Here is a 12,131-nt window from a genome sequence, read left to right as displayed (position 1 = left end):
TTCTAAAAAAAAATAAAATAAAGATTTGAGTTTGTTCATCTTTTTTATTTGCTAACATGAATTTGATAGATGAGTCATGTCAGCATGTTGTCATCATTTATTCTGCACTCAAACAGCTTTCAGAATGAATTACATTAGTAAAAAAAAAAAAAAAAAAACTGAGAGTATTCGTTTTCATAAAGGCCAGCGAGTTAAAAAGCTCTGGGAAAAGAAGAATTCACCCAAAGATGAAAATGTTGTACCTCCAAACCTGTAAGGACTAAAAACCCCAAAAAAAAAAAAAAAACATTCTAAATGAAATTGCCTTCCATAGGTTTGGCGTCAGAAACATCAAACGCCTCCGGTTCTCCTTTGTCTTGTAACCAAACCTAAACCACTAAGTCTGGACAACTTCTATGATGCTTTTCAGTACCCTGATCAATGCTGCTTTCATTTTGTGAGAAAGATTTGTATAAACATTTATTGTATTTTTGTTTTACACAGAAGAAAGTCAGTCAAACAATTTTGTAACAGTGAGGGTGGGTAAATCCTCAAAAACTCAGTGACTAAGAAGGAGATTGGTAAGGGAGGCCACCAAGACAAGAGACCAGTGACAAATCTAAAGGAATTACAGAAGGAGTCTGGAGAAACTCTGCATTGTACAACTGTGGCCCAGATGCTTCACCACTCGCAGTTTTATTATGGCAAAGAGAAAACTGTAATTCCCCTCAAGCATACGCTGGCACAAGTGGTTTCCGTACTACTGGTTTATTTGTTGGCTTGTCCCCCAAATCCACCGTGAAAACTAAACAATGAATACAAAACCACATTAACTTAATATAAACCAAAACATACATTAGCAAACATACAAACTTTAAGAACTTCAAACACAAAATACAAACATAAAGCAAATATAAAGCGAAATACCTCGTTGGCTGCATGCTATATGAAAGAAATTGTCTTGAAAATCTTGGCTACAGTTTATCAGAAGACTTCTGGAGAATTATGAATCCAGCTGAAAGAAGGTTTTACGGTCCAATAAGACCAAAACTGAGCTTTTTGGCAATCAGACTAATGAAATCTTTCATAGGGATGGACACTTTTTGAAACAGTCAAACAAAGGTACAGTGGCTTTTGTACTATAGTATTTGTACACTTAAGCACCATAAACACATTTCATTGCATTAAATAACAAAATATCAAACCATAGCATCTATAAATCTATAATCAATCAACGTTTTTAAATCTTTTGCTTAAAAACTGTGCCTGTGTACAGACACACTTCAAACGAAATGCTATGTGGGGTGGTGGGCGTCTATCCAAGGCACACTTCAAATGTTATTAAAAATCCTTTATTCAGCTGGCTATTTCAGAATAGAAAACGTTTTACAAATAATTGGCTGCAAACACACGTTTCAGTCACAAATGCTTTCTTCAAGTTTCTTTTTTGATAAATGTGTTTGTTGTGATATTTTGTTATATAATGTCACATTTTAAATGAGGCATAAGGGTACAAATATTTTGTGCCTTTCTCCCTGTGCCTCTCTCTGGGGGTTAGTCTTTAACTTTACCTCTCTAAGAATCAGCAAGAAATAAATAAGACACAGTAGATCTTATAAAAAACCAATTTGTTGCACTCTGTTCAAGTTTGCTCAGGTATTAAGGTTTCGTGTATAGTCCTATATTAGGGTGCAACAACACGCATAGTAGCCTACGTTATTGGACTGATTAAGAGATCAGCTGTACTTTGTGTAAGTCGATAACATGAAATGTGCTTGCTTTTTTATCATCGTCGATACACCTTGCGAAAATAGCTTTTCTGAGACAGGTTGCGTCATTAAATGTCGTTAAAAAGCCATCTCTAATGCTCAGCTCGTGACCTGTATCCATTAAAGCGTCTCTGCATATCCATTTCCACCGCCGAGATTATCCGCTAGCGTCTCACACACAGACAGTCGTGAACTCGTCCCTCGGTTCTCTCATCTAATGCTGTAGCTAAGTCTTTTGTTTAGGATACGGGGATCATTTCACAACACTTTAAGTTTCCAATCGATTTCTGCTGCAATCGTGCTCAGAGCAGCAGTGCTCAATTACTGAGAAGACTTTCTCGGCATGGCCCTTCGCCCACGCGTTTAAAAACCAAAGCCCTGCTAAAGTTGACTACAGGGTACACTATTCTGCACTGGCCGTCGATATGCTCGAGCTGGACCATCGCCTCGCTCCTGGCACGCCTGCATCCCTCTCGACCAATCAGAGCCGCGGCATCGTCCCGCCCCTCCCGGTTCCTTGAGAACACGTGATCCAAAGCGGTCTGGAAACCTGCCGCTCGTCTTCAGTGCGTTATTGTGGTTCACAGGTACAGAAGAATGGCTCTTCGCGAGACTCTGACAAACTCACGGCTCTCCGCGAGGGCACGGACTGAGGACGGAGGACAGTCTCTCTAAGCAGCGCTTCAGTGGATGTTGTAACTTCGGCATGTCACTCAAATGGGATATATGATTTTGTGCCCCATTTCGTTTTTTTAAAAACACCCCTCTCGTCTTTTGATTTTTGCCTTGCGTTTTGAACATCTCGCTTACCCACTTCCCTCCCGATACCATCCCTCCCCTGTCCATCGCACCCAGACCTCTCTCATTCCGCATCTGCACCCTCTCGCTTCGGGCGGATCTTCGCTCTGGTCATCCAGAAACAACTGCTTCATGGGGCACACTCCTTCCGTCGGAAAATGTCCCTCTCTTGGCTTCTAAGCGCACCGGCAAAGTTGACAACATTAAGACCAGGGCTGGCGTTGCGCGTCTGTGAGCAGTGTCGGGGGAACTGAGATGGGTGTCACGGTGACGGCGGCCCTACATGAGCCCCGAAGTCCGCACCAGTGGAGCCGGATAGTGGGTCACTGGGTATGGATTGCAGTCTTGTCCTTTCTCGCCACTTTCCCGGTGCAACAACTTGGCGCTTTCCCGTCCTCTCTCAGCGACTGTCAGACTCCAACTGGATGGAATTGCTCGGGTAAGATGTTCAAGAAGTCCGCTGCTCCTTGCATTGAAGAGAATAAGGTTTGACGTTCCCTTGGCAACTGAAAACGGCTGTTTGTCATACAAGTAGCATAAGTTATGGATGTGTGGTGATGAAAGCTTTAGCAGTTCACTGCTGCTGAAAAAATGCTGAAGACCTGTTTTAGTTATGAGCTTTTGTTGTGTTACCGCGTAAATAGTTTATTTCTGTCCTACTAACCGTCTTTTTAACTCTCAAGCGATATGTAAATAATGATATTTTCATTGGAGCAAAAATTAATAGTTTTCTCCCACTCTGGCCACTCAATTAAGTTAGCTATTCACCTCCTCAAATGAGAGTTGCATAGCCCAGTCGATCTATAATCGTTATTATTCACCGCAATAAACTGTCAACTGTTATTGTTTTCAGATTATTGTTTTTCTTGCTGCTTAAATGGCTCGTTTTTGTTCGCACTTATGAAACCGTGTTTAGTCTACGAACTGTCGCTGATACCACATTTACTACATCAATTGACCTGTTTTTCTAGGTTCAGTGCGTTCAAAAGAAAAACGGATGCTTGTACGTTAAACACAGGCTTTCACCGCTGGGAACCTTAATAAACAGGCAGATTATCAAAATATGAAAATATGTGGCCAGAAAAACGGCTCTTGTGGTCATTCTATCTAAATCACCTGTGAAGTTTCTGAGGAAATTAACTTTGCTCTTTATTTTCATGTTTGGAACAATTTGTAGCTACTTTGCGCATTTACCTAAAACTCGTATTTATATCTTTCTTTTTGAAAAAAGACAACCATACGGTCTCTCACATCCCTTCTAATACTACATCAATAGAGGATATCGTTAAATAAATTGATTTTAACGTCATAATTTATATTGAAAAAAAATACGTTTTACCTTGTATTGGACATATTTTAAACTTAAGCGAGTGAACAAGTGGCGATATTTTGGTCAAGTTTAAAAGGTTTCAGTTTTGAAGAATGCACGTGTAAGAATCCTTTTAGAAGCCATGCTTTTCTTGGCAACAATTCCATCAAGCCGGCATAGTAATCTCGAGCATCAGTCCAGACTCGGATATTAAGTGGGTTTTGATTTGGATTGCGGCGACCTCTCACCCTCACTGTCAGAGCGCCGTTCAGATGATTGCGGATGCACGTGAAATAATCATCATGCGCGCCCTGAGGCTCGAGAGAGGCTCGGAACTCGCCGCATATTTCTGCTCAGTTTCCCGCCGTGGCGCCTCACTATCAATCAGCAGGTCACCGTGGGCAATTAGGTGTCGTTCCAAAACGTCTATCCTTGCCTCTTGCTTGCACTTTGGTTGTACAACTCATGGCAATGGCATGCACGAGACGTGGGAAGCTCTACCACAGGCATGCCTGAAGGCCACTTTAGATGATTTACAAAAAGGTGTTGATAATATATGATGAATTTTCCTAGTAAATCCTGACAAATGCAGTCATACAACCAGTGCAGACTAAAAAAAACATAACACTAATTGCCAGAATCAAACAGGTTTACAGCTAATGATCTATTCAAACAGGTGTGGCCAGTGTTTGGAATTATTATAAAGTGAGTTTTTAATAGCTTATCATCAGATTGTCAGGGGTGCCATTTAAAAGCACTTAGTGACAGTTATTCAAACAGCTGTTAGCACATTGACAAACAATTCTTTCTTCTGTATATATATATATATATATATATATATTGAAAAAGTTTTTTATTTGGTTTGTTTTATGAAAGTCAGTGGTGTCCTATGTTGTTTTGGAACACATTTACAGGATTTTAATTTTTTTAATTAACAGTTCCTTTACATTATTGCTGAATTACTGCACACAGCAAACAGAATGGCTATACATTTGGACATTGCATTGCATTTATTAGGTCTGAAGTAAAAAAAAAAAAAAACATAAGAGAGGAACCTGCAGCGTTATGGCATAAAACCTGAATTTCCTACTGACTGAATATAGTTTAAATCCCCAGCACAGAATTATGTGCTGAACACAGCAAAACAAATGCAAACCAGCTGTTTAGTCAACAATCCTAACCTAAGGCCATTGGCAGTGGACACAAGCGGTGTGAATACTTTTGCAAAGTAAATGCCTTATTACTGAAGTATCTTCTCTGTTCATGATTAGAATTCAGAGTCAACTCTGTAAGCTTTTTTGTATCAATTTTATGTAGCTACTGCCTCAAAAGTAAGTCACTGCCCAAAGGGCCGTAAGCTTTTATTTGTATTGTTCATTGTCAATAGCTCTCCTTTGGAGAGTTTTTGCTCTGCTGGCTCACTGTGGGCTTTTGCATATCAGCTGCAAAGGAGGCGAGACAAGCACAAACAAAGTAGGCAAGAGGGGACAGCAGACTTTTTTGAATTTGAAGAGACACAACAACATAAACTGCCAGTTTTTGGTAGTTCAGTTAAAGTCTTAAAGGGATATTTCATTCAAAAATGAAAATTCTGTCATTATTTACTGTACCCCATGTCATTCCAAACCTGTACTGTATATGGCTTTTTTTCTTCTGTGTAACACAAAATAAGGTTTTTTTTGTTTTTTTTTTTTATGTCAGTGTTTTTTGTCCGTAAACTCTCAGAAAAAAAGGTACCGCCCCAGTGACAACTTTTGTACCTTTTTTTCTGAGAGTGTACAATGAAAGTCAATGTTGTTTAGACCATAGCGTAGTGTTTCACAAAAGTTATACTGGTTTGGAACAGCAAAAGGATAGTAAATGATAGAATTTTCATTTTTGGGTGAACTATCTCTTTGAACCTTTGCTGTCTGTTAGATGTTTGTTAGAGTATTTTCAAATTAGTTACAAAGTATCCAGATTTTTCAAAACGCACTTGTTCTACTCCTCTGTCTCTAAAGAGCAGAGAATTCTGAACAGATTCTTTGTATTACACCTCAAGCAAAAGCTAAAACATTTTCAACTGATAACAATGTCCTGAGGTTTAAAATCCAGCTCTTTAATGGCCAGACAACTGGTCTGATGTCTCACTCACTGGAGCTGTCTTCACTTCACCTTTAGAATATTTGTGTCTCTGCCAGCTTGCTTCTTTCAATTATTCACCTCGCTGGCAAGGCAGAAATAACAATCTGCATCTCCCCCGATACTCTCTTGTTTGGCACACTGTGAGACATAACATTGGCTCACACTTCTCGTTTGTTTTGTTAAAATTACGACACTCTTGAGGAGCTAAGAGACCTGCAATACCAGGTGTGTGAGCCAAACAAAGTCTCCTATTTCACTGCAGAAGGAAGAAACATGCAGCTGGAGGTAGCAACACCCTTAATTAGGACTGTTAGAACTCTGCTACTGATGAAGTGGATGTTGTTGGCTAATTATAATATTTGAGGTGGAATTATTAATTAGTGCAATCTTGTGTTCTTCATATGTATTTGTAAGTTATGAAGTTCTGCACATTCTCTATACTAAGTCTGCCCTTCACCTTGTCACTGTAAAGCTACAGCTGTAACTAACCTATTTGTTTTAAATTGCCTTCCATTAGCTACTAAATAGCTATTATGCAAAAGTGGCCAAGCCATAGGACAAATTATGCTGCTCCAAAAACAAGCGGTTACCAAGGTTATACTGATTATGAAGTTCTTTATAAAATTTGCTGCTTTAGAATCTTAAACGGACTTGTTTGGTGAGAATACAAGGCAGTATGTAAATATTTGGCCTTATATAGGATGCCTTAAAGTTGTAATGAAACAGAAGTAGCAACAGATCTTTTCTTCCATATTTTACCGTACATCTGTGTGCAACAAATTATCAACAAAAAAAAAATGTAAGTTGTGTGACTTGGTTCTATCCATCAGTTGATGGTTGGATTTTGAAGCAGAGTTAATCAGCCTAAATGACTGGAGAAGTCTGATGTACTGTATATCACCAGGGAGAACTCTGTTGATTTCACTGGAAGATTGAATTATGACATTTTTATTAAACATTATAAGGTCAAAAATATATAATATTCTTAATATATCATACAGTATATTAATATAAAAATGAAACATACAGTATACACAAATCACTCATTCACAAAAAAAAAAAAAACCATAACATGGAATTACAAAATTGATGTAAATTTTAATTTTATGGCGAGTTTAAAGAAGACTTTAAAATGTGCATTTTTTTTAGATGAAAAAATTTTTTTCCTAAAGAGGATCATTGTTCACAGACAACTGTTTTCCAAACTTATTCCTAAAAAGAGTAATGGCATGAGTTGGAGCAGGACTATCTGTTTTTGTGACCATTGTCAGATGAAGAAAATATTAAAATAATTTTTATTTTTATTATTTATTTATTTATTTTGTAATGTTAGTGGCACATATATTAGACATATCCTTTAAATTGTATTTTAAAATATTAAAGAATTCTATATTTAAAGGTGCACTAAGCAAATTTTGCCAAATGATGTTGATATTTGAAAGCACCAAAACACACACGTCAATAGCCCAACAGGACCTCACCCCTATTTTGATAACTCCGCCCAACATGTACGTACACAACCCTGGCAGCGGCGATGGCGGAATCTGCTATGCCTGCCAGCTAAGCGTATTAAAGCAAAAGCCAACACAGATTAGTTGTGTGAAACAAAGCAAAATCAACGTAACTCACCTATCAAGAAGAAACAAAGCAACCTCGGCATCTGATTCCAGGCCTTCCCACTCCTTGAGTCCTCTCCACCACTGGAAAGCTGCTCCAATATTTATGTGGGTCCTACCCTTCTTTTTAATGTTTCGTTCCTCTGAAATTTCCCGTTTTTTTTATTATCTGCCATCTCTCGATCTGCTAATATCCGTCCTGTGCACTCACTGAGCGCTCTCTTCTCCCTATCATCACTAGACACGCCCCTTACTGCTGATTGGCAGCGAGTGTTTTGGGACTCGGTCCGACACTGTGGTCAAAAGCGTTTTTCAAATATTGCTTAGTGCACCTTTAATTTGAATCTTATTTTTGAAAGAAGATTCTAGCATTTGTTTAATGCTTCAGGAATACAGTAAATTCTATAACCTTCCTTTACATCTGTATTATGTTTTGTACTAAATGTAATGTGTTCCAGTATGTTTTGATGTCAGTATAAGGATGTTTGTTGGGAGGTTAAATATAGTGTTTGCCTTGCTAGTGACAGCTCCAAAAGAATCGACTCTGCAAATCATTGTTGTGGATAGTTATGCATCAACTGTTATCTTATTTATGGCCGTGCAGACTGTTTGCACATCACTTTTTCATATACACATACCTTGAAGTTCATAAGAGTCCTGTGTTTAAACTGAACTGTTTTCGTACTTAGAGAAAGTCTATTTTGGATTCAGGAAGAGTTGCTTTAACTTGTTTTTGTGGGCCGTCAGATAGTAGAGCATCTTCGGATGAAAGATGTAATTTCCTGTTTGGCTGCTCTAATCATTGCTTTGTGACTTCAAGGAATGACTTTGAGGAATTCTTATTGAAATTTTTAGGATGTTTTTTTTTTTTTACTCTCTTGTTGTCCATACACATACAGTGCTTTCTTCACAAAGAAAAGGAAAACAGATCTTATCTCTCCATGTAGACAGCTACTGAAAGATTGTCCTACCAGAGAGACTTTAAAGAGAGCAGAACAAAATTCCTTTCTGCTCATGGTAACTCAGCGCTGCTCAAAAAAGCATTTTTAACAGACTTCTAAAAGCGTATTTACAGTTAATCAAATTATCTGACTGATGTTTTGGTTAAGTTTAAAATCTTGTTAAGCATTTAGAGGCCTTTCAGTGTCCTTGATGAAGAAATTACCATAATAAAATTGCAAGGTTGCCGCTGCCTGTTTCCAGAACTCATTTCCTCTAGCGTGACCTGATAACTTTCCTCAATCTCTGTTTTTACTTTCCTGTCCTAACCTTATATGGCGTTGAACTTTATTTGATGGTCTAGACCTGGAGAATGTGGACCTCAGCGGGTACATCAGAAGTTTCTTAAGGGTTACGTAAGGGATACGTAGTTCACCACCACCTAAAAAAACAAAATAATAATAATTACAAAACTGCTATGACTACTTTTTTTGTGGAACATAAAAAGATAACTGTCCATACAATGAATGTCAGTGGGGTCCAAAACAACTTTCATTGTATGGACAAAAACACTGAGACCTTATTTTGTGTGAAACCAGTTTTGTATAATAATAATATAAACTACAATATGCGGTAAAGGGAACACATTTCTGGTTTGTTGTTGATGAAAGGGTAATTGAAATTACTTGTGTGGCTGTGAAGGTTCGGGAGATAAAAAGGTTGGTAAACACTGGTCCTGACTGTTGAATCGCTTAATGTATTGTGTTGGGGTAGGGTTAGAGTAAGGGGATAGAAAATACGGTTTATGAGTAGAAAAACCATTATGCCTATAGAATGTCACCATAATGATAGGAATACCTGTCTGTGTGTGTGTGTGTGTGTGTGTGTGTGTGTGTGTGTGTGTTAGAATATATATTTTCAAGGTCGGTTGGTGTTTATCTTACAGTTTCTGAAATGGTGGCACCTCATGTGTTGTTTTTTTAATGGAATGTGTTTTTTCAGTGTCACTACAGGGTGCCACTTCTTCAGATTAATTAGACTGAATAGAGGGATTTTGTGTCTGGTGAGAGAAAATATCCTGTGACTCAGATATCCATGTTCCTCTCTGATCCATTACATAATTTCCCCCTCCTGCTCCTGTTGCCAAGTGCCTTGTTCAATACTGCACGTTTCAGACATGCACTCAAATGCGTCAACCTGTGTCCCGAGGTCAAACTGTATTATGACACAGCTATGAAAGGGCAGCCAAGCAGTAGAGGTGTGACAAAATGCTTTGCATCTGTATGCCTTCGCAGAGGGAGTGCTTGCATCAATAATGCAAGCAGATGCATCATGCCCGCTCTAACAAAAGAGCAATGTGCCACATTAGATTTGTGAGCCAAGTGGATTTTAAATAATCGTTGTTGGTAAAAAGAAGAATTCCATTTCTCAGTGTTTTTAGTCTATACAGTGAAAGTCATTGGGGTCTAAGGATGTTTGTACAAAAACATTCTTCAGAATATCTTCTTTTGTGTTCCACAGAAGAAAGTAAGTCATACATGAACAACATGAGTGTGAGTAAATGATCACAATTTTTTTTTTGTGAACTATGCCTTTAAGGCACAAAGTGAGCTAGGACTTCTACTGGTGCTGCCTCAAAATATGAGAAGAATGAATGCAAGGAAAATGATTTGTGTAAGAATTATTAGACTTAACTTAAGGCATGAATTCTTATTTTATCAGTAAGCCAAGGGATTGACAATGGCTTTGACTAATTAGCTTTGGCAAATACTCTGACTAGCATTTGTTGCTTTAGGCTGAATTGATTGAATGTCAGTTTATCACAGCTCCTTAAGAACAGATTGTGAACAAGATGAATTTTAATGAAATATTCCTGCTGCAAAGCGTGAACAGCTACTAATTTTACACGAGGGATTTATGCACAAACCAAGAGCCAGCATCATTTCTCAAGGTCTCCAGAACTGAGGATCACAATGTGAATATTACAACTGTCCCGCAAGACTACTGTTTTTTTTTGGGGGGGGGGGGGTTTTGCCCCCCTGTAGCTTTTAAGGTCCATTGATCATTTTTAGCTGAAATACAAATAAGCCACAAGGTTATGTAAGACATATTTCTGCGCTGTATGTGGCCCTTTAGCAGGGGCCTAAAGTACCTCCATGTCCTCTGGTGTTGTCGTTACAATGAGCAATGTCCTGGTTCGTTCTAGCTTCCGGGCCTCACCGGATAACACAGGGTAAAAATACTGTGTAGCACTTGCGAGAAGCTTATTTGCTTTGACAGCAAAAATCCCAGGGCACATGAGCAGACCCACTGTTTTGTGTCGTGTAGTCTTATTATGATGATATATGGCGCTTTGAGTCGAAATATATGCGGGTAATATGGAATGTACCATGAGATATTATTCTTTGTGTAAAGTTTGTGTCATTTGTATAATATTAAGCAAATGATAGAGATGCTTATTTCTTGCATAATTATAAAAGGTATCAGATAAGGGCTGAATGATGTAGTGCCTAATGGGTAAACTCATTATTTTGGAAGAATAATTGTTAAATGTACAGCAGTCAGCTTTTGTACACTGAATAGTAAAATGAGGTTTTGACTCAGCGGTGGCCTGTTTTTGGAAACAAGTCATCTTAATTGTAATCATCTTAAGGAATCCTTGTGGACTTAAACTGTCTGCAAGCTCTTGATTTTTGATGAAGTGTGATTTTTCGGAGTTTGTCCGGCTCCTCAGCAAAATAGGAATATTTATCAGAGCCTGTACTCAGCTTATTTTGAAAGCTGAATAAGGTTCTCATGCGGTGATTCCAAGAAGTTCACCATGTGCTGAATCATTATTCCTCCATGAGCACTTGTTTTATTCCCAATAAGAAAATGTCTCAAGAGCAAAATATGGTCTTGGAGAGGAGGTGAGAACTTGATGAACCCTTCAGAGGCCCTGCCAGCCTGCCTGCTGGATCATGTGTTTGTTCCATTAGTTCTGCTGAATTATTGTTATCCGAAGTGTTTAAAAAAACATTATCCTGCTTGTGTTGGTTGTGTCTTGAGACTTCTGTGTTTATGCTGAAATTCATTATGTTTTTTGGCTCTTGTTGTTGCAGGGGATGATGACCGGGACACAGATCTCTTCCTTTGTGACACCAACACTTGCAAGTTTGACGGCGAGTGTCTCAGAATTGGGGACATAATAACATGTATATGCAACTTCAAGGTAAGAACACTTCCCTTATGAACCAGCATTGCTAATCAAGGTTACAGGTTACATCAATACCTGATGGGTGATGTAATACCATTTGATGTAATACCATACTATTATTGGACAATTCGGTAAATCAAATACTTCACAAATAAAATTACTTTTATTTTCTGTTTTTTTGTATTTGGGACTTGGGCGCAGACCAAAATATAAGGCTCTTCATAATTTTCCAAGACCTATCTTTCATTGCAACATTTCACTTCATGTAAAGTAGAAACACTCAAAACTATAAAACTAATAATAATAAATGTATAGTTCTGATTGGATGAGCCACACAAAGCAGTACCTTTTCTTCTTGATTTCTTTGGGACTCCCATGTTTCTTTGTTGCCCTCATTCGAA

At 38.3% G+C, this 12,131-nt stretch overlaps 1 protein-coding gene across 1 annotated transcript; it reads left to right on the top strand.

Annotated features, from left to right (window-relative positions):
• Positions 1–2,327: 2,327 nt before the first annotated feature.
• LOC107746646 (tomoregulin-2-like) lies at positions 2,328–11,745 on the top strand (the record flags this gene model as incomplete). The annotated part of the gene is made up of 2 exons (XM_016560941.1): positions 2,328–2,985; positions 11,636–11,745. Coding segments are annotated over exons 1-2 (294 nt in total), but the record flags the coding sequence as incomplete, so codon positions are not given.
• Between the last annotated feature and the right edge of the window lie 386 nt (positions 11,746–12,131).

The sequence above is a fragment of the Sinocyclocheilus rhinocerous genome, unplaced genomic scaffold (assembly GCF_001515625.1).
Source record: "Sinocyclocheilus rhinocerous isolate Xijiao unplaced genomic scaffold, SAMN03320098_v1.1 scaffold1943, whole genome shotgun sequence".
NCBI lineage: Eukaryota > Metazoa > Chordata > Actinopteri > Cypriniformes > Cyprinidae > Sinocyclocheilus > Sinocyclocheilus rhinocerous.
This window is presented reverse-complemented; position numbering and strand designations above follow the sequence as displayed.